Source organism: Rhinolophus sinicus, linkage group LG07, assembly GCF_036562045.2.
Source record: "Rhinolophus sinicus isolate RSC01 linkage group LG07, ASM3656204v1, whole genome shotgun sequence".
Lineage (NCBI taxonomy): Eukaryota > Metazoa > Chordata > Mammalia > Chiroptera > Rhinolophidae > Rhinolophus > Rhinolophus sinicus.
This window is the reverse complement of record NC_133757.1, coordinates 21,662,326-21,688,522: the sequence shown is the minus strand read 5'-3', so window position 1 is coordinate 21,688,522 and position 26,197 is coordinate 21,662,326. Positions and strand designations below refer to the sequence as shown.

Below are 26,197 nucleotides of genomic sequence, written 5' to 3'. Positions count from 1 at the left end.
CAAGTTTAGACATTTTTCCAGAAATATTTAAAAAATTTTAAAAGTAACATTTCCTCTTTCCTCTAGTCCCACAACAAATGAATAATTATGAGTTGTAGACTTCCTGGAGTTTCCATGCAACTTTTTAGCACTACCAACACACCACCACTTCTATTTATTCCTGACTTTCCTTAGAATGGGAGGCAGAGATCGTTCTAGTAGAACCCAGATCTTTCTATCCTATAAATTCACAGAAAGTATAAACTTCTAACTTCTGTCTAAAAACAAATGATTCCTAAATGCAGTACCTACTTCTAAGTATCTTAGCTACTTAAGATTTAGGTAGAAGCAGCCATTTAATTGAATCTATTAAAAGTGGCAAATAAATTGAAAAGACATAATTGAAAAGAATGTTTAATAAAGAAAAATGACTTAGAGAAAATTTTGAAGTCTTGTATCAACATAAGAAAATGTTGTTAATACCCAGAGTAACCCACATTCAATCTAACACACAGTAGCAAGTAGATACAATTTTAAAAATCTTTTAAAGATTATAATGAGTTTGTGGTAAATGTCAATTGAGAATTTCATTCTTATTAAGGTGAAATTTTGTAGCAGCTGAAAACTTTCTACTCTTAAGGGCTTTTATTAATAAGCAGCAGTGAGAAATTTTAAATAAAAGTCAGCAGCAGTATAATGCACGAGTGGTTAAAAGTCTGGACTTTGGACTGGGTTTGAACTATAAACTAACTAGATGATGTAGGTAATTTGTCCTAACCTCTGTACATTAATTTCATCATCTGTAAAATGAAGATGATACGTACTCACTTTACAGAGCTGTTTTGAAGACTCAATAGACAAAATACTCACCGATGATAGGCTTCTCGCCGATACTTCTTCAGAGCATGCTTATCCATGTTAGCAGGCATATCTGCTGCATTTTGTAACCGATCACTCCAGGAGGTTGTCATTTTAATTGTACGTTGAATTCTAGAAAAGAAAATCAGTACTGTAATTTAGCAGCTTAATATTGGTATCTGTATGCTGAGATCTGATGTTTTTAAAAATTAGAAAAACTCTAGCTTGCCAATTGCCTGATATAATTATCTATTTAAATATATTGAATATGATAAATTTATGGAAGATATACTGACACTTCTAAACTATGTGACTTTAGGAAAATAATTTCATATGACAACTTCTATCCAGAAAGATCATGTGTATCTCTTCCAAATAATTAAGCATGACTGCCAATAATAACTTTAATCCTGGTTCTAGAAAAGAGACTGAGACCACAGATTTATGGAAATACATAATTTTCAGTTAACGTTTCAAAATGTGTAAAGTAAACAATTTTTTAATTCTGATCAACATACTAACTTCAATCAACGGTGGTACAAAAGTAAGTAATGTTTGCTTTCTATATATAATGCTTTTATATTTTTATATAAAATATTATCTTTCAGCCTTTCTGGTATAAAAGACTATGGACTAGAATAAACTAAAACTCTTCATCTCATTACAGTAAACATCGAAAAGGAGGCAAGCTGCTAAGTGTCTACCTGGAGTACCTGAACATGGAATTGTTCTAGGTTTCACTTCTATTTTTGAGGTTTTCGTCTGTAAGTAGTTTTAAATAAGGATTAAAAATATCCTTTTAGAGTTAAGAAATTTAACATTTTATTAAAATACCAATGTGAAAACATCTGCAACCTAACTTATTTCTAATTTTGAAAATGTTAACATCATTTATGACATTAAGTAAATTTTTAAATAAATCATCTCTGCAGCTTTTAAATAATTTACGGAGGTGAAATTCACATACAAAAATTAATCATTTTAAAGTGTATAAGTCAGTGGCATTTAGTACATTCATAATGTTATGTAACCACCACCTCTATTAGTTTCAAAATATTTCCATCACTACAAAGTAGAACCCCTTACCCATTAAGTTCTCCCCATTATCCCCAGTCCCCAGCCCCTGGCAACCACCAATCTAGGTTCTGCCTCTATGGATTTATCTATTCTGGAAATTTAATGTAAACAGAACCATATAATACGTAACCTTTTGCATTTGGCTTCTTTCACTTAGCATATTTTCAAGTTCCATCTATGTTGTACTACGCCTCACATACTTCATTCCTTTTAATGCCTGGATAATAACTATTCCTCTGTATGTATATACCACAATTTGTTATCCATTCATCTGCTGATGGACATTAAGATTATTTCCACCTTTTGCCTATTATAAATAGTGCTGCTATGAACCTGTACGTACAATGTACCAGTTTCCAATTCTTTTGGATATATATTAGGTTGGTGCAAAAGTAACTGCAGTTTTTGTAACTGTTTTTAACCTTTTAAATCACAATTACTTTTGCATCAACCTAATACTTAGGTCTGCAATAATTTTTTTTTTTCTTTTTTTTTTTTTTTTTTTTAAAGAGCATGCATTTTTTTTTTTTTTTTTTTTTTTTAAGATTTTATTGGGGGAAGGGGAACAGGACTTTATTGGGGAACAATGGTCAAATTGTTGTCCTTTCAGTCTTAGTTGTGGGGGGTTCTGTTCAGCTTCAAGTTGTTGTTCTTTCAGTCTTAGTTGTGGAGGGCGCAGCTCAGCTCCAGGTCCAGTTGCCGTTGTTAGTTGCAGGGGGCACAGCCCACCATCCGAGTCGAACCGGCAACCTTGTGGTTGAGAGGACAGGCTCCAACCAACTGAGCCATCCGGGAGCTCAGCGGCAGCTCAGCTCAAGGTGCCGTGTTCAATCTTAGTTGCAGGGGGCAGAGCCCACCATCCCTTGCGGGACTCGAGGAATTGAACTGGCAACCTTGTGGTTGAGAGCCCACTGGCCCATGTGGGAATCGAACCGGCAGCCTTCGGCGTTAGGAGCACGGAGCTCTAACCGCCTGAGCCACCGGGCCGGCCCCTGCAATAATTTTTAAGTAATCAAGATTTCCAAATACTTTATAGAATAAAAGCATTGATGCTTACAAAAGAGTCTAGTTAAAATCTTATTAAAGTATAAAATTAACTTGAGAGAAGTTATTTGCTGAACTATTACAATTTGGATCTACTATGAGGGTTTTATTTTTAAAAAATTCATATAGCAAATCAAGATTATTTTGTGGACAAAAAAAGAAAATTTAAAAACAGAGAATTACAACGGAACTTCAATGATCTTTTTCTTTTCTTTTTTTGGTGGAGGTGAGGAACAGGACTATATCTTACATAAATTTAAATAAGACTCAGAAATGAAATCTGTATTCTATGATGAATTAGGAGATATCAGAATGCTATTAAAGGACTTCAATTTGAGTTCTACTGCAATTATAGTACATAAAGCATAGGAAATAAAACTTGTTTATTTATTGTTACACATTCTTAGGCACATTCAAATTTTTTAAAATCTCAAACAGTATTCACAAAAGTCTACCTCTTTTTACTTTTAAAAATTACGGAGATCTGCACAGGGTGAACTCTCTAATCTTATTCACATACTATTAGCACACATATGGATGAGGAAACCACCTGAGGCCTGAAAAAGAACCAGCCGAAAGGTATAAAGGAACAATCCCCGAAGCTCACACAGGCTGGGAATAGTTCCTGCCCAAAACAGCCAGAATGGAAAACCTCAACATTTACATAGTATTAGGTAAAACACTTGGGAGGGTTTTGTGACTGCAGTAGGGCAATATTATCTAAACTAAAAACTGCTCTAGTCCTGCCTACCAAAGCTTAAAAGCAAAACCTGAAAGGATCAAACTGCTTCCAAGGAATTTAACCCTGTCAAAAAACAAAGCTCAAGAATATTCATAGGAATACATAAATATCCAGCATCCAAGAAGGTAAAATTTATGTTTGGCGTCCAATAAAAAATTAGCAGCATCCAAAGAAACAGAAAATATGATCCATAATGATAAATAAACCCATAAATGTCACAGATGATAGAATTAACATTCAAGCATGTTATTATAATTGAATAAAATTCAATATATACGTAATTCAATAATACATCATTTAATACACAATTTATAATTGAATATATTTCATGTGTCCCCAAAACTACAGAACTGAAAATGATAAGTACAAGCATGAAAGATTTAAAAAAAAGACTCAAATCAAACATCTAAAAATGACAACCACAACATCTGACAAGAAAAATACGCTGGATTGGATCAACGGCAGATTAAAGATTAGTGAACCTGAAGACATAGCAATAGAAGCTAACCAAACTAAAATTTTAAAAAGACTAAAAAAAATCAACAGAGCACCAGTGAGCTGTGCAATGGTTTCAAGCAGCTTAATATACATGTAATTGGAAGTCACAAAGGAAAAAAGAAAGAGAAGACAGAAAAAACTTTAAAGAAACAGCGAGTGAAATTTTCAAATTTAATGAAAATGATAAATCCACAAATCCAAGAAAACTAAGCAAACCCCAAGCACAAGAAACAAGAAAATTATACCAAGACATCAAAATCAAATTCCTTAAAAAGAGTGATAAAGAGAAAATATTAACAAGCAGGTAGTGTACACAATGGAGTGTACAGATGTTATATTATAAAGCTGTATATCTGAAATTTATATAATGTTAACAAATGTTACCTCAATAAATTTATTAAAAAATCACAGGGTAAGGAAAATTCTTACTAAAGAAGTAGTCAAATACTCAAGAAAAATTAAATAAAATATGAATTTCCAACTAAAAAAGGCTAGAAAAGATATATAACATAGAGAAGAAAAAAGCAGATTTCTCATCTGAAGCAGTGAAGCTAGAGGAAAGTGGAAAAACATCTTTAAAATACTAAAAGAAAAAAGTGTCAATCTAGAATTCTTTACCTGGCAAAAATACCTTTCAGGAATAAAGATAAAATACTTTTTCAGACATACAAAAACTGAGACTTCATCACCAGTAGACTAAAAGAAATTTTAAAGGAAGTCATTCGAGCAAGAGGAAAATAATACCAGCTGGAAATCAATCTATACAAAGGAATGGATAAACATAAAATATTTTTCCTACTATTAAATCTTTTAAAAAGAAAACTGTTTGAAACAAAACAACCATGTATTGTGAGATTTATAACGTATGTAGAAGTAAAATGTATGACAACAATAGCCCAAAAGTGAGTAGGGACAAAATAGAAGTATAGTAGTATAAGATTCTTAACAGTTCACTAAAAACATCAACTAAACACAAAAAGTAGCAGTAATAGAGGAAATGAGGGATCAAAAAAATGGCACATAGAAAGCAAATAGCAAAATGGCAAAAATAACTCCTTCCTTATCGGTAATTACTTTAAATGTAAATGGTTTAAACTCTCCCATCAGAAGGCAGAAGTTGACAGAAAGGATTAAAAAGATATTCCAACAATACACTGTCTACAAGAGACTCACTTTAGATTCAAAGAAACAAACTGAAATTGAAATTATAAAGAAAAAATATTCTATGAAAATAATGACCAAATATAAGTGAAATGGCCATACATCAGATACAAATTGACTTTTAAATCAAAAACTGTTACAAGAAACAAAGGAATGCGTTACATATTGACAAAAGGGTCAATTTGCCAACAAGACAGCAATTATAAACATACATGCACCCAACAACTGAGCCCCAAAATACAGAGGGTGCCAAAAAATGTATACACGTGACTTGTATTCATCTTTTGTTACCAGTATATATTGACTATTATAATTTTAATATTTTTTCCTTTCTTAAAATTTGTATACTTTTTTTGGCACCCCCAGTATACACGTCAAAATATGTGCAGATTGTTGTATATATTTATACTTCAATAAAACTGTTTTTTAAAAGTCCGGCTTTTTTTCCTTCTTTCCTAACAAATTAGATACACTAAGAAAAGATTTCCCCCCAAAATTTTTATACTTTTATTACTTCAAATTATTTACAGGAAAAATTCAAAGCACTTTTCTGGATCACTCATGGACTAAACAAAACTCATTTTAAAAATTCAACTTAGAGTCTCATCAAAGGTCACACAAATCTTTACTCAACTAAAAATGTAAACACAAATAATTAAATAACCATATTATCACTACTATGGGATAAAATCTGCCATGAAGTCTATACAGTTATGTGAAGGTAAAAGGGTGAGATTTGCTTAAATCATTATCTTCAAACAATTTCTGTGTGACAGTTTTCCTATGAACTTACCTAATATTTTAACGTTACTATGACAGACTTTTGAACTCTATCCAGAATCAGTCTATCTAATGCTTAACTATATTTCAATAGTGACAATAAAATTAAACATATTATAATCTGGCCAAAAAAACAGAGCTCCAATAAATAGGTAAACATTTCATTTGTCACCTGTTTACAGTGTCAAGCTGAAGAGTAATTTTTTCAGTAAGGTATAGCAGCAACTAATACTGAAGAAAAAGCTCAAATTTAATTCCTTTCAAACAAAGTGGTACAGTTAGATAATTTTTTTCTTTTTTTAAGATTTTATTGGGGAAGGGGAACAGGACTTTATTGGGGAACAGTGTGCACTTCCAGGACTTTTTTTCAAGTCAAGTTGTTGTCTTTCAATCTTAGTTGTGGAGGGTGTGCCGTTCAGCTTCAAGTTGTTGTCCTTTCAGTCTTAGTTGTGGAGGGCGCAGCTCAGCTCCAGGTCCAGTTGCCCGTTGCTAGTTGCTAGTTGCAGGGGGCACAGCCAACCATCCGTTATGGGAGTCAAGGAATCGAACTGGCAACCTTGTGGTTGAGAGGGCGCGCTCCAACCAACTGAGCTATCCGGAAGCTCAGCGGCAGCTCAGCTCAAGGTGCCGTGTTCAATCTTAGTTTCAGGGGGCGGAGCCCACCATCCCTTGTGAGACTCGAGGAGTTGAACCGGCAACCTTGTGGTTGACAGCCCACTGGCCCATGTGGGAATCAAACCGGCAGCCTTTGGAATTAGGAGCATGGAGCGCCAACCGCCTGAGCCACCGGGCTGGCCCCAGTTAGATAATTTTTTATTTCAGTATAAAATATACAGCCTGCAGAGTAGTTGTACCTGAAGAGCAACAACTGAAATGAACTCTCAAGCCTTTAGAATACTGTAGTCTCCCACTTTAAAAACACTTCATGGGCAAAACATACATAGTTCCTTTCACCACTAACATCACCCTTCCATAAAAAAAGGGAAACCAGCTGTCTCAGCATTTCCAGGCAACTGCTGAAAACAGGACAGAGCAACTCAAACTGGTAGGGTAAGCCTTGTTAGCAATCTGCAGCCTGGTTAGTTTAACAATCTGCAGCATGGTTAGCAAAGCCATTTAAAATATATGTTTCAGGTCATGTCAGTAATTCACTTGGAAAGAAGTGAGTCGCACTTAACACAGTATGTAGCACAGGTCTATCAGGCAAGTGTTTAACACACATGGCAGTTTAAATCAAATATTCATTTTTCAATGGAATAAGTGTGTCAATACAGATAATAAGGTAATGGTAACATTAAGTAAATATGAACACTCAGTGTTTTACTAAACTTCACTGGAATGTATTTTGTGTTTGAAATACAAAGCTTGGAATTTGTAAGTTTTATAATCAGAAATTCTAAGAACATGAACACTGCTCTGCAACTTAAATGGAAATAATTTTGAATGGTTTCTTCAAATTTTCTCACCAACCTGAAATTTACTGTAGCCTTCATAAATGCAACTTTAATAGGATATTATACATACTAAACTAGTTTACTTTATGGAAAAAGGCTATGTCCTCCAACCATATGCCTGGTACACACTAAGTAGGCACATTTTATACATAATCTTTGATAACCCTAATTCTTGACATATGAGCAAGTAAATCATTTTAAATACTTTTAAACAGTTCGTGATGAAGTTTTTGTATTTTTCATTTCACTATTCTTATTCAGAGTTTTCCACCTCATTTGTCCCAAGTAGTACCATACATTCCTAACAAATTCCAACTAATAAAATCGCATTTACCTACCCACACATATCATTTGCTATCCTCTTACCCTGCTGTATTTTTCTTTTTTACACACGTAACACTTCCAGACACATCTGACAGTTTTGCTTCAGTCAGTCCCTTTCTCTAAAATGTAAGCGCCATGAGAGTGAAACTTATTTTGTTTGCTTCTATATCCCCAGCTCCCTGAACAACAGTCTTGATACATACAGGCAGAAATAAATGTCTACGCTTGAGCTCTATGCCTTTCAGAAGCTAATTCTGTATAAGCTTGAAAATGCAACAATATTGCACAAGTTCTTTTCAATGCTCTAAATGAAACTTTGTGAAATCTTACTCTTGGTTCAGAAATGCATAAGATTCTTGGCTTGATTAATGTAATATTTTGCTAACTTTCAACATTGGGCCTTAGAACAAAAGGTTCCTTGTTCACCGATGGAAAATAACAAAACTGAGAAGTGATCTTGTCAAGTGAGAAATGCAGTACTTGTTGCCATGACGATTTGTTTTTCTTCTTTAAGCAACAGCATGCTCCAATCTCTAGTCTGAAACTATAACTGGAAAATAAAAATTTATTTCTACATTCCTAATGTTTCAAAAATATATATAAAAGACCTGAACTTTGTTCTGAATGTTCTACTGCTTCTACTCCTAGAATTCCATTACCTCTGCCATACCACACAAAATGCTACCTATTTGTTCCACATCAGCATATTAAGGTTGCTTCTAACTGACCATTTTGAGTAATACCAGACCTTCAGTAACATGGTTATTGACACAAAGGAATAAGAGATAATGTAAAGAAAACATTTTAAAAGACTGGGCTTGAGGATATGTAGTATGCCGTCTAGTTCTGCAAAATATTGCTATAGTTAAGGCCTTTCAACAGCATAACAGTAACAGCCAAACAGTTTTTACGTTCAACCAATATATACCCATACTTTGAGCCTTTAGTAATGATTCTTGAATATCCTTTTAAAAAGCAGGCAAAAAAATTCTGCTTTATTTCACAAAGAACTCATTCTCTTACCAATGAGCTCCTGCTCACCATTCAACTTTGTTTCAGCTGTTACCTTTCCTCTTACAAAATAAAAAGAGAAAAAAATAGAAAGGTAGAAATAATCACCACAATAGTTCTACCATTTTGTAATATAAACTCACATTTATGGCTTAGTCCATTTTTTTGGGTAAAAATTCAGAGATATGCATGAGTTCAATGCCTTCATAGGGCTAACATAATAGCTAACATTTATTGAGTGGTTACTTTTTTTCATGTGTTATTGTAAGCACCACACATATTTTATTCAATTGACTTCTCACAACAGCAGTATGAATTACGTACCATTATATTCATTATACAAAAGAAGAAAACAACACAGGGAAGTTAAATAATTTGACCAAAGTTATAGAATTATACTTATGGTGAAGTGTGCAGATTCTGGAGCCACACTATATGGGTACGCAGTTTAGCTCCAGCACTCATGACTTCTATAACTGAACTAATTATACAATCACTTTCGTTTCTTCCATTCCAAAATGGTCAGCTTCAGTGCATTAATATGTACAAGATGCTAAGAAAAGTGGCTGGCACATACTCCTTAATAAATTATTATCCATAATGCTAGAGCCCACGGTGTTTGATACCTGTGGCCTCTGCACAATGCAGTACTTTACGTTTGGAGGAACATCATAATACCTTTCTACTTTCAGAGTCAAAACTTCAGAGTACCCATTAGTGCCAAGGGCTATACAACTTTACACATTTTTTCCTGTCAAAGTATCCTAAATCGAATCTACTACCATCTATAGGTTTGTTTCTTTTTTCCTAAAGTTTCCTTAGTTCCACATAAAATTATCTTATCAAACCTACTACAAAAGTAAATAATTCAAGGCTAAAAATATGGCATTTACTGACTTCAGATTTGTGAAAGCTTTTAATATGTACTCTCCAAGTTACATCTTGGTATTTATTTATTTATTTATTTATAGCATGATACCAATTAAATTCTTACAGATATGTCTTAAAATTCTTACCATTTTGATACAGGATGTGAGAACTGTTTCAACCTGTACACTTTTAGCTGGTTTACTCAGGAGCTCTAAAACATATACTAGAGATACACAAATGCCTAACTAGATTTCAACATGACTAGTTAAAAAAAAGTTTGCCAAATATTTTTCAAGGATAACTAGTAAAATCTACGTAATACTCAACTTTGTAGTCAAATTACTTTAGACAAAATACTGTAGAATAATGGAAATCTGTAGTGTAAAACATTTAGACTATAACAGGTAATTCTAAATTTTCACTTTCTATAATGTTCTGATCCAAATTTAGAGCATAATAAAAAGATGAGATGTCCTGTCCTTACAAATTTACAGAGAGTAATTTTTCTGACAAACACAATGATAGGAAAAAATGTGTAACACAAATGCTAACTGAACATCATATTAACGGTAAACTAAGCAAACAATAACACCATTTATAAACCTAAATATGAAAAGCAAAATCATGTAACTTTTAGAAGAAAATACAGATGAATGGCCTTATGACACCAAGGTAATGAAAGCTTTCTTGGATAAAAGACAGCACAGACCACAAAGGAAAAGTGGACAAAGTTGACTGTATTAAAATCTAAAGCTTATTCCTGCCGAGACATTTAATCTGAATCGAAACTCAAGGAAATAATGATTAGACAAATCCAAATTGAGGGGCATTCTACAAAAGTGGCCGGGATTCTTCAAATACATCAGTTTTATGCAAACTAACAAAAAGCTGGGGACTTATTGTGTACTGAAAGTAACTAAAGGGATGTGGCAACTAAATGCATTTCATGATCTTTGAGTAGATCCTGGACCAGGGGTGGGGTTGGAGAATAGCTATGATGGCCATTACTGGTTAAAATTTTAAACATGTACTGGATATTAGATAATAATGCTATACCCACTTTAAATGTGATAATTGTAATTTTGAAGGACATCCTTGTTCTTAGAATATTCAAGTAGAAAGTAGATATTGAGGGGTGAAGTGTCATGATGTCTGCAACTTACTTTTAAATGGTTCAGGAAAAAAATGGCAAATATTAACCGGTGAAAGGTGTAACTATATTCACTTAACTATTATTGCAGTTTCTGTAGGGTTAAAATTTTTCAAATAAAAATGTAAAAGTTCTACACAACAAAAAGAAAAAAACATACAATGAGAAGATATTTGCAACACCATAACTGAGAGAGGATTAGTATGAAATATAAAGAGAGTTACAAACCAATGACGGCAAAGCAATAAGCCATCAGAAAAAAGAATGAAGGATATAAACAGCAATTTACAGAAAAGGAAACTTTATAATAAATGGATGTAAAGAAGTTCAACTTCACTTATAATCAGAGAAAAGCAAATTAAAATGAAATTTCGTTTTATTTAAAATTTAAAAGTCTGACAGTATCACTGTTTGTAAGGATATGGCAAAATGGGAACTCTCACAACCTGCTAACAGGAATTTTGTATTTAGTATTTTGGAAAACAATTTGGCATTAACATAATAAAATTGAAGATCCTCAAACCCTACACCTAAGAATTCCCCTAGGCATGGAATTCTCACTCACAGGTAAACAAGATGACACTTCCAAGAACCTTAAAGCACTGCTAAGAATAGAAAAAAAGTCAGAAACACCTAAATATCCATAAACAAACTGATTTATTCATATCAAATGGAATGGTATAGAGCAATAAAAATGAATGAACTAAAGACACATCTACCAACATGGATATATATCAAAAGCAATATTAAACAAAAAAGCAAGTTGCAGAATCACATGTATATTAAACAAGAATATATGTACTTTTATGGATATATGCATACTAGTAAATGTACAAAAATATTATGGGAATAATAATTGCCGGATTGATGATGGTGTTTACTTCTAGGCTAGGGCAAGAGAGGGGAATAAGGTAGAAAAGATTCATACAGCCCTCAACTACCTCTGTAATTTTATCCCTTTAAAAAATATATATTGAAAAGAGAGACCACACAATTAGAAAATGAGGGGCACACAAACTAAATATGATGGTCTATAATTAGATGACCATTACATTATTTTCTGTATGTTTGAAATAGTTCATATTTTAAAATAAATTTAAAAAACATTGAAGAAACCTCTTTAATCTGAATCAAGAAGCTTTTAAAAACATATACCCAGTGGATATTTGAAATGGAAACATACTACAACAAATATATATATATATGCCATTACTTTATTCACCAGATTTTCGGTCTTCGCTTTCTAAGCAGACCCTGACATAGCAGACTTTTTCATCTCACACTCTTGATAATGCTTCCCAACTAAGAGAGACATACAAAAAGTAGGAACAAATAGTTCAACACTCTCCAAGTCAATTTAATCCTCCTGATTTTATATTCTGCCTAAAAAGGGGGTAGTTTTGCTGTTCTGCTGGCAATTTTGCTATTTTTATTGGTTTGCTGCTATATTTGTTTTCCATTAAATACAAAAACAAAAAAAAACCCAGCCACTGCAAACTTTGGTAATCAATAAAGAACACAGTAATTTCAAAAGGTAAAAAGTTATGTAAGGTTTCCTATGTCAAATGACAAGGAACTTCCCACTCCGTAATAATTTGCAATTATCAACTTCCTTAAAGCAAAGAACTTTTTCAGGTCTGAACCTAAAAAACAAACAAAACAAACACCAGCTACTCATAAAGAGTTGTCTTACTTCATTAATTCTGCTCTACCTGAAAGAAATCCATGTAGCATAGCTTGTAAATAGTTGATCAGAATTTCTCTCTCCAGTTATATCTCATACTATGATTGCTCTACCAAACCCTTTACCATTAAACCCTCAATATATTCACTTTTGTATCTTCTCCTTACTCTGAAGTGTCAACTTCTGTATATCTTCCCTGATCCCATCAACCTACAGTAATCTCTCCACTCTGAACCAAAAAATAGTAATAGCTAACATATAGAGAGAATTTAATGTATGCCAATATTGCTTCAATGGAATTATCCCATTTAACCATACAGCCCTGTGAAATTTGTTTATTTTTCCCTTTTTCATTAAGAGAAACTGAATGAAGCTCTCTAAGGTTAAGTTCTTCAGGGTTGCAAGCCAGGTCTCAAACCCAGACTCCAAAATCCAAGCCCTTAAACACATGCGATGTGGTCTCCTGGCTCAAAGTACTGCCTGCCTTTACAATTCACATGTTACCTAACATATGCCTTGTGATATTTAACATATTGTGTTCATAGATGTTGTCCAAGCAGCTCAAACGGTTACATTCATTCAACAAAAATTTACTGAGATCCTGTATGCCACGCACTGCTGACGACTAGGTATAAAAGCATGCTACAGAGCCTCTACAAATTAAAAGCAGATGCATTCTCCAGATACATGGACACCCCAGAAATATGGGTAAGTGCAAAATTAATAACAATATCAACACAGCAAGTGTAACTACATAAAAACTATGTTTAGATAAGAACTAGAAAGAGCATAATCATAAATAATGATAAAGTTGGGGTTTTTTTTAACTATGTATGTCATCGAATTAAGCTTGAGAGTTAAGCAACAAAAAGACATGTAGAAAAACAAAAGGTTTTGTGTGCTCCTTTCTTTTCCCATAGAACAGCAGAAATAGCCTAGAAACAGATGGATGAACATCCCTCCCCTTACCATTCCAATGTAACTTGGCTTTCTTTAGACAAATACGCTTAATACAGTAAGAAAATAGTGTCTAGACAAATTTTCCAACAATTATAAATCTGGGGGAACTTTCAGCTGATTGTAAATTTTCATACAATGAAATCAAATTTTACAACAGAATGAAACTTGGCAGAACGTCTCCTTCAGCCCTCTCCCTTTTCAGATTATGTGATTACTAAACTCTAAAATCTGGATTAATGAGAGTAATACAGCAACCTGTACTGCTGAAATGTAGTGGCTTATATAGCAATAGAAATGCATTTCAGAAATAAAGTCTGTGTGTGCTACCATCAGCCCAGTACACGGAGTTCTGATTTTAATTACTATATGGCTGTGTCTTTCTGAACTCATTAACCTCTTCAGGCCTGGACGTCTTTATCAGGATAAATTCTAACCACTGTTGAAATGTCACAATAAACATTTAAAAGACCTCAACAATATTAAGTTGCCACGGTAAATGGCACTTTCAATACTCTCACATTAGTTAGCAGAGTTTGGATCGGCTGCCTTAAACGATACAGTGAAGTGTACGGACCTCGCGAAGAACCTGTCCGCACCCGGACAGGCGCGCGCACGCACACGCACGCACACACATACACACACACACCCCTAAAATGGTGACTCGTCGTTGCAGAGCACTGTGCTTTACAGTGTAACCCCTCAAACATAACGGCCCTCACGCCGAAAGCATGGGAAAACTAAATCGGACACCAGCTCTACCGTTTGCTTTTCACTGAAACCTACTGTATGTAGTCAAACCACCAAATCGTGCTTACAACTAATGGTTCAGGCCTCAGATCTGCATCTCACTCTCGGTTCTCTCCGGCTTCACGGGTCTCCAGGAAAGGAACCGACCGCCACTGAACAGCTGTCCCCTGACTTGGGAGCCATTTAGAAATAACAGTTAAGTTTTCATGGCTTTTGCAATTCGATGTGAGCTTTCCAGGAAGTGATGCAAACGACGAAACTGGCACGCGAGCTGCCAATTTGGCAACTTCTTGTGGTTCTTGCTAAAACGCCGTCAACCGTGCATCCTACCCCGGCGGCCGTTAGCCCCTCGGAGTCGACCGGGAACGCGCACGGGATGGGAAGCCCCATGAAGAGGGGCGGAAAGGCTGGCCTCGGGTGCGGACGGGAGCACACCAGGCGTCGGCCGGAAAACAGGCAGAACTGAGTAAAGGGGTGTCTCCCTGAGGTGGGATGGGGCTGCCACCAGCGAGAGAGAAAAGCGGGGGGGGGGGGGCAGAACGCGGCGGGGCTGGCTCTCGGGAGGCGAAGGGCCGCGCTCCGAGGCTAAGGCGAGTCTTAGCGAACCGACCGCGAGGAAACAATGGCGCGAGCGTGACGTGGTGCCGGGAGCGTCGCCGCGGCGCTGAGGAAGGGGATGCGCTGAGGCAAGGGCGATCTGGGGTTGGGGAGCGCGCAGAGACCCGGGTGCGTAGTCCCGGGGCGCGACGGCGAACGCTCGGCCGGAGAGAGGCCTGAGGGCGCAGGGGCCCGGACTGGGCCGGGACGGGGTTCAGGCGCTGCCCCTGCCCCGTGTCGCGCTCTCGGTTGCGCACCCTTCTCCCTCCCTTGCTCCCTCTCGCTCACCCGTTCTTTCGCCTCGGGTCCCCGGTTCTGCCGCACTCACCAGTCCCGCCGCACGGCAGCAACCCCAGCGCGCAACTGCCGCAGCCGCCTAGACGCGAGCCCTCCTCGCTTGGGCACCGCCCCCAGTTCGCGCCTGGCCAGGGACGGGCGCGCTGTTCCGTTCCCCGGCTTCGCCGCAGAACACGGCCGCCGCGACGCTCCCTGGCTGTGCTGCCCGAGGGAAGCAGCGATGCGGGCCTGCGCCTCGTTTCCTCGCGAGGGTCAGGGGAATCTTCAAACAACAACACGTCGGTTGTTGGCAAGCTACAGGATGACGCACATTGACAACCCTTCCATGTCCTTTAGGTCTGTATCCCTTGGCCTTCTGCTCGGGCCCTTCAGCAGCACGACTACCTCGTCCCCCTACTCCGCCTGCCTACGCTCCCAGGCTTCCGCTTACTGGGGAGAGGGGACATCCTCTTTCCCAGTCACAGAATCTTCTAGTCTAACGAACCTCACGCTTGAATCCCATTTGATGACCAAAGGAATCGGCTTTGGAGTGTGTCAAAAGGGGTGGGAATCCCAGTTCCACCATTTACAAATTGTTTGACGTTGGGCGGATTATCTGACCTCCCTGTACCCAGTTCCCTCATCTATAATACAGGGATAGATAACAATAAGGATCTACATCAGAGGCTGTTGACTGCATGAAATAAGATAATAGAGGGAAGTTGAGCATCTTTGCATATGTCTGTTGGCCATCTGTACATCCTCTTTGGAGAAATGTCTGTTCGGGTCTTCTGCTCATTTTTTAATAGGATTGCTTGGCTTTGGTGATAAGTTATATGAGTTCCTTATATTTTTTGAACATTAACTCCTTATCAGATGTATCATGGGCGAATATCTTCTTCCATTCAGTGGGCTGTCTTTTCGTTTTGTTGGTTGTTTCCTTTGCTGTGTAAAAACTTTAGTTTGGGGCGCCAGATGGCTCAGTTGGTTAGAGCTCGAGCTCTGAACAACACAGTTGCCAGTTCAACTCCCACATGGGATGGTGGGCTGCACCCCCTGCAACTAAACAGCAAGTGGACTTGGAGCTGAACTGTGCCCTTCACAACTAGACTGAAGGACAACAACTTGGAGCTGATGGGCCCTAGAGAAACACAGTTCCCCAGTATTCCCAATAAAATTTATTAAAAAAAAAACTTTTTAGTTTGATGTAGTTCCATTTGTTTAGTTTTTCTTTTGTTTCCCCTTTCCCAAGGAGACATATCCCAAAAAATATTACTAAAGCTAATGTCAAAGAGTTTACTGCCTATGTTTTCTTCTAGGTTCCTTTATGTTTTCAGGTCTTACATTTAAGTCTTTGGTCAATTCTGAGTTTATTCTTGTATATGGTGTAAGAAAGTGCTCCAGTTTCATTCTTTTGCATGTGTCTGTCCAGTTTCCCCAACAACATTTATTGAAGAAATTGTCTTTGCCCTACTGTATAGTCTTGCCTTCTTTGTCATAGATTAATTGACCATATAGATGCAACATCACTAATCATCAGGGAAATGCAAATAAAAACCACAATGAGATATCACCGTACACCTGTTAGGATGGCTATCATCAATACATCAACAAACAACAAATATTGGAGAGGATGTGGAGAAAAGGGAACACTCGTGCCTGTTGATGGGATTGTAAATTGGTGTGGTGCAGCCACTATGGAAAACAGTATGGAGGTTACTCAAAAAATTAAAAATAGAACTATCATATAACCCAGCAATTCCACTTCTGAGTATTTATCCAAAGAAACCCAAAACAGTAACTCGAAAAGACATATGCACCCTATGTTCATTGCAGTATTATTTACAACAGCCAGGATATGGAAACAACCTAAGTATCCATTGATAGACAAATGGATAAAGAAGATTTGGTATATATACAATAGAATATTACTCTGCTGTTAAAAAGAATGAAATCTTAGGGGTGGCCGGTTGGCTCAGAACCAGCGTCACTGGTTCAATTCCCACATGGGCCAGTGAGCTGTGCCCTCCACAACTAGGTTGAAAACAACTTGACTTGGAGCTGATGGGTCCTGGAAAAACACACTGTTCCCCTATAAAAATTTTTAAAAAAAGAAGAATGAAATCTTACCATTTGCAATGACATGGATGGGCCTAGAGGGTATTTTGCTAAGTGAAATAAGCCAGAGAAAGACAAATACCGTATGATTTCACTTTTATATATGGAATCCAAAAACAAAATAAATGAATCAAAAAACTCATACATACAGAGAATATGATTGCCAGATGGGAAGAGGGTTGAGGGATGGGTGAAAAGGGGGAAGGGTTTAAGAAGTACAAATTAACATACATAAAAAAAGTCACAGGGATATAAAGTACAGCAAAGGGAATACAGTCAATAATATTGTAATAACTATATATGGTGTCAGATGGGTACTAAACTTAGTGGGGTGATCATAAGTTACATAACTGTCTAATCACTGTGTTGTATACCTGAAACTAATATAATATTGCATGTCAACTGTAATTGAAAAATTAAAAAAGTATTTAAAAAAAGAGGTAAGGTCCTCAGCACAGTCCTGGCACATAGCATTCAATAAATGTTGGTTATATCGACTACCCCACCCACTCACCTTACCACCAACTTGCGTCTGCAAGAAGACAGAAAGCCCACTATTTCCAGAACAATGCATTCCTTGATCTCAGCAATTCTGATCAGGTCTCAGCAGTTCTGACCAGTTCTCAAGTGTTTCTGAAACGTCCACCCTCTGGCCCAAGTCCTATCCCTTGGAGCCTCAGAGAACAAACAGATCTAATCTCTCTTGACCTTCTACTTTTCAGATACATCTGCCCAAGGTATTATTCCAGTCCAATATCTCCCATTCCTTCCATTGTTCTTCCTTGCCCTGGTTTTAAAGGTCTTTGTGCTTATATTCCTCATACACCTAGTCCATCTGCCTCTGGCTCTTTTAGAGTATGTCACCCAAGATTGAACTAAATGTCTGTGGTATCATCAGAACAAAGCAGGACTGTAGCTTCCTCTTTGTAGGACTTATTGCCTTGCATTCACGCAATAAAGTTCTTGGCACCTACACTGAGCTTGTAGTCAACTACAACTTCCAAGATTTTTTCATATGTGTTCTGCTGGAGCATTTCTACCCTCTAATGTTATAATTTTTTCAAAATTCTTCCCCAAAATTCACAACTTCAGTCTAATCATGAAAACTCATCAGAAATCCCAATTGAGGGATATTCTACAAAATACCTGACCTGGACTCTTCAGAAATGTCAAGATCATGAAAGCCAAGGAAAGACTGAGAACTGTCACAGATTGGAGGAGACCAAGGAAACAGACAACTAAATGCAATGTAGGATCCTGGATTGGATCCTGGAATAGAAAAAGGACTTAGTGGAAAAAACTGGCGAAGTTCTAATAAAATCTATAGTTAACAGTATTGTACCAATGTTAATTTCTTAGTTTTAATCATGGCACCAGGGTTATGTAAGCTGTTAACATTATGAGGGGCTGAGTGAAGGGTATCCTGAAACATTCTGTACTCTTTGCAAGTTTTCTGTAAATCTAAAATTATTTCAAAATAAAAAGTGGCAACAAAATACAGACATAAATACCAGTATTTCCTGTCATCACTGCTATAGACAATGTCTCTGTCCTCTCTAAATTCATATGTTGAAACCTAATCCCCAACGTATTTGGATATGGGGCCTTTGGAAGGTGATTAGGTCATGAGGGCAGAGCCCTCGTAAATGGAATTAATGTCCTTATAAAAGAGATCCCAGAGAGCTCCCTCTCACCTCTTCCACTCTGTGAGGACACAGCGAGAAGAGGACTGTCTCTGAATGAGGACGTGGGCCTTCATCAGACACCAAATCTGCTGAAGACTTGCTCTTGGACTTCCCAACATGTGGAACTGTGAGAAACAAATTTATTTTGTTTATAAGCCACCAAGCCTATAGCATTCTGTTATAGCAGCCCAATCTCAGACAACCATACATTAAGTTTGCAAAAGATTTTTTAAACAAATTATAGAACAACATGACAAACTCATATCAGAAGTTATCTCTAGGCCGGCCCGGTGGCTCAGGTGGTTGGAGCACCGTGCTCCTAACGGCCGAGGTGGCTGGTTCGATTCCCACATGGGCCAGTGAGCTGTACCCTCTACAGCTAAGATTGTGAACAACAGCTCTCCCTGGAGCTGAGCTGCCATGAGCAGCCGGAGGTTGGTGTGGGCTGCTGTGTGCTGCCACAGGCTTCCATGTGCCGCCATGAGCTGCCTGTGGCCAGGCTGCTATGTGCTGCCATGGGCTACCATGAGTGGCCGGCAGCCAGAGAGAGCTACCTTGAGCTGCTGGGGGAGAGCAAGGCTCATAAGACCAGCATGGGCCAGGGAGCTGTGTCCTACACAACTAGACTGAGAAACAACGGCTTGAACCGCAGGGAGGGGGCGGAGGGCAGGGGGGAGATGGCAGAGGGGCAAAAAAAAAAAAAGAAGTTATGTATCTCTAAAGAGGGGTAAAGGACCGAGACTGGTGATAATGTTCAAAGCAAGTATGACCTTTAGTTTTAATGTTTTAGAAGATAAATGTATTCATGTATTGCTTTTGTAACCAAAAATTAATTTTTTAAAATGTAAAAGGAAACAAAAGGACAGGATATTTGGCTGCATGACTTTCAGGAGTAAAACAAGCCATGCCTACTATGAAACAACCTTCAAAGAGACGGTTGGGGAGCCTCAGGAAGCAATGAGGGGCCGTGAGCAGCTTGCTCGGGGTCTCTCATTTAACAGTGCCTGAAGGACCTGGCAATGGTTGGCAAGAGAGGCCACCCCACTGTGGTCTTCAATGGCCTCTCACTGAACTTCCTGCCCAAGCACCCACATGGCTATCCTACCCCTCTGATCAACACTATTTGACCAGAATACCATAAATTCTAAGTCACCCAGAATGTAAGCAGCATTTACAGGTCACTTGTCAGTTTCCTGCTTCTTGGCAGAAGCACTCAAAGAAATGCAGGCATTTCTCAACACTGTAGCCTGAGGCCCAGAAACAGCCTCCTGCTTCCCCAAAATCTTTCTGCCAGCACGTGTTTTGTCTTAGTTCCAACCTGCTATCTCAGAAGTCTCTTTTTTCTCCTTTCTCTAACAGCATAGGGTCAGCATTTAATGTGATAAGTGCCAATACAGGCACTATGCTAGTAGACAATCAGAAAACATTTAGTCTAAATAGAAACATCTAGTCCAACTTGAGAGGACATACACGAAAGGTTTCGGAGCCCCTACATCTCTTCAAAAATGTGCGTTGAGCTCCTACCATGTGCCTAACACTGATCAATAGAGATATGAGTTTCTGCCCTCCTGGAGGTTTCTGACTGCTTGGAAGATGGGCTTTAAATAAACAAATAATTACTCTACTACAACTTTGGAAAGTGATAAGCAGGAAAAGTAAGAGAGGCTATGAGGGAGAATGAAATAGGGGCTAGGTTTTGGGTTAGGGAGAAGGTCAGGAGACATTTCCCTGAAGAAATAACATCTAAGCTGAAACCTGAAGCATGAGTAGGACTTAAGTAAAACGTGAGCGAGGGGTTTGCTTGGAGGAGTGGAGAATTCCTGAAAGAGGGACCAGTAGGTACAAAGGCCCTAACGTAGGGACAAGCCTTGAGTATCTACAGAATGGTCAGAAGCCCAGACACAAAGGGAGAAAGTGGCAAAAAAAGTGGTCCTGGAGGGAGGCAGGTAGACATTGCAGGGTATTGTAGACCATATATGCGTAAATGATCTAGAGCCTCACCTGAAGCGCCATGGAGAGCAACCGAAGGCATAAAGCAGAGTGGCAGGGATCAGATCTGCAGTTTAACTGAATGGAATGGAACCAACCAATCAATTGCCTCATACATTCATGAAAATTAATTCATTTGAATCAAGCAAAAATTTCTTAAGTGCCTGTTGTAAACTTCCATTGAGTTTCTACAACAGGAAAGAGACAAGATCTGCAAACTTTATCACAATCGTTTTAGTCATTGAACACCTGCCAGGTGGTAGACACCAGAGATACCAACTGATCCCCCACCTGCACTTTACCCCGAGTCGCTGAACATCTGTTTAGGAAATTAGACACTTGGGTGAAACATGAAGGTATGCCAGATTAATGACCTGAAAGAGCTTCAGAGATTCGGGAGAGATGGATTCCTGGGGAGACAGTAGAGTCAGAATCAGATACGTAGAAATACTACTTCACACCTGCTAGGAGAGCTATAATTTTGAAAAAGGAAAAAAGTAGGGGGAGATACCAAGTGTTGGCAAGGATGTAGAAAACTGGAGCCCTTCTGCATTGCTGGTGGGAATGTCAAATGGTGCAGCCTCTGTGAAAAACATGTATGATCGAGCAGTTCCACTTCTGGGTACATACCCAAAAGAATTGAAAACAGGGACTCAAACAGGTACTTGTATGCCAACGTTCACAGTAGCATTATTTGCTGTAGCCAAAAGGCGGAAGCAGCCCAAGCATCCATTAATACACACACACACACACACACACACACACACACACACACATACACGCACACAGGAATATTATTCAACCATAAAAATGAATGAAATGCTGGGACGTGCTACAACGTAAATGAATCTCAAAAACATTACACTAAGAAAAATAAGCCAGATACAAAAGGACAAACATGATTCCACTTATGTGAAATACGTAGAACAGGCAAATTCATAGAAAGAAAGTAGGTTAGAGGTTACCAGGGGCTGGGGGGAGAGAGGAATGAGCAGTTACTGCTTGCTTAATAGGTACAGAATTTCTGTTTGGGATGAAAAAGTTTTGAAAACATATAGTGATGATGGTTGTACATCACTGTGCAATGTCCTCACTGGCACTGAATTGTACACTTGAAAACAGTTAAAATGGCAAATTTTATATCTGTTTTGCCACAGTAAAAAACTTTTTTTAACTTTTTAAAAAGGGAATCAAGTACATAAATAGGACCATCTCCTCCATGTTCACTGGGTTCCTTCCAAATTGCCACTTTTCAGTTTCTGGTCCCCATGTCCCCGCATATACTGCTTCTTTTGCCGGAAAAGCTTCTTTCTCCTTTCAAACTCTACTCTTCCTTTAAGCCTAGCTTAGATGTTACTCAGAGAGGCCTTCCCTAATCCCTCTGCCCGATTTTCACTTTCATGCTGCCCTGTATCTTCCTTTCCCTTCCCTCTGCTTACACAGCTGCCATTAAATAAGTATTTGTGTGATCATATCTTTAATATCTACCTCCTCAGTAGGCTGTGAGCTCCAGGAGTGCAGACATCTGTCTTGACCACTGAGAGGAGACCAGCACCTAGCTCAGGGTCTGGCACACTGGGGATTCAATATATAATTTTAAATACATTAATAACTAAATGAATTTCTGCTGGGATTGAGAGTGGATTTCCTTGTAATGCCTTTTACAATGCTGTAAGTTTGATTAAATTATTTTTTTAAAAAAAGGAGGAAGGCAAGCAGCAGGGCAGAGGGAGGGAGGGGGGAAAAAAAAGGAGACACACCAGGGCTCTCATTCTTACATCCCTGGGCTCACTTTGTGCAGTCAACAGCAGCCTGTGAGAGCAGGAACCTGAGCAAGACGTTAGTACAATTTGTTTCTAGGTATATCTGATATATCACCAACCATTCCGACCTTGGTCTCTAAATGTCCATCTAAATAAGTGATGTAATTGGACTTAGAATGGAACATCTCTTCATGGTGGCACCAGAACTGACAACCTCCCTATAGACAGCACACACTTCAGGGTTAAGCAGCATCCATACTAAAGACTAAGACATACTAATGTCAAAATGAGAAAGAGCTTTTACTTGTCTATTCAGAAAGCCAGTTCTTTGATAAGTACAATTAAGTTTTCAGCCCACAATCCAGTCTTCTCTCGTTTTACTTTTTTACATTGTACATATAAAATGAATAAACAGAAAGTACAAAGCATGCCAGTGACTAGACATTAGGAGACTTACGACTGTACATAATAGAAAATTCCATCAAACATGCTTAAGCAAAAAGAAAGTCCAGAGGTATGGCAGACTCCGGGGTACCTGATTCAGTAGTCGACACTGCCATAAAGAACACTTTTCATCTCTCTCCCCTGCCACCTACAGGGTTGTCTTCATCCTAAAACAGGCTCCCCTCATGCTTACAGGATGGCTAGAAGTTTCCCTGTTCATGGCAACAGAAGACAGAGACAGCTGCCCTGCACCACAGACTCTCAGTCCTTGCCTTCAACCTAACTTGGATGAATTAGGACACATGCGACCCCTTGGACCAATCATCATTTCTAGGGAAAGATCAGACATTAATTACAATCAGGGTTTGTCCCTGGGGTTGGGGATAGAGAGAAAATCTGAGCAAAACGGGGATTTTTGACCAGAAGAAGGGGATGCTAGGTAGGCAGGCAGGAGTGTTCACTACAACTAGCAAACCAGCATCTGCCCAGAATTTGAGTTCCAAGTAGTATGAGAGAAATCCAAAAACACTTTGAATTGCACACATCCACGAATCCACTTGTTCTTAACCCGTGTAAAGGATAAGAACACACTCTCTCCTCAGCAATTGGGTGGCTCACGACAGCAGTGCTGCTCGGAAAGCTCAGCAGCTCGGATTCTTGGTGGTGTTCTTGGTGCCCTGCATTCACCACCTTCCCAGAGAGAGAACGGTATTTCTCGGGGGTATCAGAGACTTAGTCCTGCATCTTAGCCGTCCTCTCCAGCCCCGGTTCATGCTGACCCCTGCGTGGGTCTCACTCTAGTCCTTCCCAATGCTCTTGAACACCCGCTTTGTCTTTTGAAGATGGGGCCTTTGTAAACGAGAAAGTGGCTCTGGTTCTCGGACCACAGGGTTGAGGCCTCATCCAAGGATATACAACAGGGGTTTGTATAGAGGACTGTGACAGTGATGTATTATTTTCTCTAATCGGTGGTTCTCCAATTTTACCAGGAATAAGAGTTGCCTGGGGAACTTTCTAAAAGGCAGATTTCAGACCCTATCCCTGTCTCGGGCCATGTGGCCTGGAAATTTGAAATTTAAACTCCCCAGCTAATTCTGATACAGGTGGTCCATGTGTTCTCTGACAATGCTTACTATCTACCTCATGCCTACTTGTGACAGTAATCAATGTTGCCATGGCAGCAGCCAATCTGAGCTACCTCCTGCTGCCTGCTGCCCAGGCAACAACTGACTTATTAAGTCTCTTCCTTGTTTGCTCACTCAAGGAGCCACTGTGAACAACAGCCTTCTGCTACTGCAGAAACTACACAATTGACCCAAACAAAGAAACTGATTTATGGTTGTAGAATCAGGGATTATAAATTCCTATGTCACCTCACCTTCCTGAGCACCAGTTTCTTAATCCCCTTATTGGTTCCAGTTCAGATGTTAGATACTCACCCTAAATGACTGCACTTCATTGACTTGAACAGGATGCAGTCCCCAAGACCCAGACAGTTTTTCTGTCACAAGCTGAGGTCCTCCCTTACCTGGCACCTATAGCACTCGTAACAAGGGTCCTATCGGGTTAAAAGTAAATAAATCTTCTTTCATTTGAGCGATAGGTAGTTGAGGCTATTACTTTACATTTAGCACATCGAAAGAGTTCTTTTCAACCAATTTTTTGGTCAGATACTACCGGAAAGGAAATTCATAATGGAGAGACTGGGTTAAGAGCTAGGATCGATAGCTAGTCCTTTAGCAGGTGTGGAAAAACAGAACAGTGGCCTAAACCCTGGGACCTGTGGCTGTGTTACCTGGCACAGGAGAATTAAGGTAGCAGATGGAATTAAGTTTGTCACCCATCTGATTTTAAATAAGGAGAGCCACCTGAATTTTCCAGGTGTATCCTATGTAAGCACAAGGATCCATAAATGTAAAAAGGGAAAAGACAGAGGCAGTGTCAGAGTGATGAGATGTGAGAAAGATTTGACTGGCCATTGCTAGCTCTGAAGATGGAAGGGGGCCACGAGCCAAGGAATACCTGGCAGCCTCTAAAAGCTGGAAAAGGCAAAAGAAAATGCTGGAAAAGGCAAAAGAAAATGATTCTCCTCTAGAGCTTCCAGAAGTAACACAGCCCGGTGACACCTTGATTTCAACTCACTGAAACCCATTTCAGACTTCTGACCTCCAGTTTTCCCAGAGCCTTATGTTAGAACCAGGTAACCTGACTCAGAAAACCTGCAGGATTTTTTTGTTTTTTAAAAAATGACAGGTTACACTTTGGAGAGCCAAAGTCATGTATATTTATTTTTTGGTCCCTTCAATGTTGGTGTGTTTTGTTTGTTTTTCCCTTTTTTCTTAAATGAAGGATAATGTAGATGTACAGCTATGCAGAAAAATGCACAAATCATTTTCACAGAGTAAACAATGTGACCACTACCCAAATCAAGATATAAAATACAACTAGAAGCTTCAAAACTCATGTCATTGCCCCTCCACAGGTACTACTTCACCTCCCATGGGTAATGACTACTCTGAGTGCTAAGTCCGTAGATGTTATTTTTGCCTGTTTTTGAACTTTGCATCCATACGTAATAATCATTTGTCTCTTTTCATTGCTCTATAGTATTCCACTGTATGAGTATAACACAATTCACCCATTTTTCTTAAAAAGGGAAATTGTGGATTAAGAGTGGTTTCACCCCCTTCCAAGACTTCTCAGACTCTTTACCTGCTAATAAATAACTGTAAACCTCAAAGCAAAGCTAGAACATCCAGAGTTTGCCAAATATATTCGACCATGAAACTATTTTTTTTCTACAAAGCATCTTATGAGACTAATATTTTGTTGGACATGCTTCAAGAAACCCTGGTCTGGAGCAATGGTTTTCAAACTATGTTCCTGGATACTGCATGATGAATGAGAGTAAGGTCAATTAGATTCCCAATGCTGCTTCAACACACCTCCACTTTTATCTATTTTAAGAAGGGATTCCATGTAGGGG

The 26,197-nt window shown here is 38.5% G+C and overlaps 1 protein-coding gene and 1 long non-coding RNA gene across 5 annotated transcripts in view; one reads left to right on the top strand and one right to left on the bottom strand.

The window, feature by feature from the left end:
* Positions 1 to 26,197, bottom strand: part of NT5C2 (5'-nucleotidase, cytosolic II) — a 119,705-nt gene that overhangs the window by 63,225 nt on the left and 30,283 nt on the right. Inside the window, exons 1-2 of one of the 4 annotated variants that reach the window (XM_019725033.2) lie at positions 15,265 to 15,561; positions 850 to 969 (exon numbers count right to left, since the gene is read on the bottom strand). In XM_019725033.2, coding sequence (XP_019580592.1) covers positions 850 to 950 — 101 coding nt within the window. In that variant the 5' untranslated portion in view covers positions 951 to 969; positions 15,265 to 15,561. Of the gene's footprint in view, positions 1 to 849; positions 970 to 15,224; positions 15,562 to 26,197 lie in introns of those variants that run through there. The other 3 variants (XM_019725032.2, XM_074339117.1, XM_019725034.2) reach the window with 3 other exon arrangements.
* Positions 14,240 to 18,838, top strand: LOC141572897 (uncharacterized). The gene is made up of 2 exons (XR_012498443.1): positions 14,240 to 14,826; positions 15,570 to 18,838. It is a non-coding gene; the product is annotated as an uncharacterized LOC141572897 (long non-coding RNA).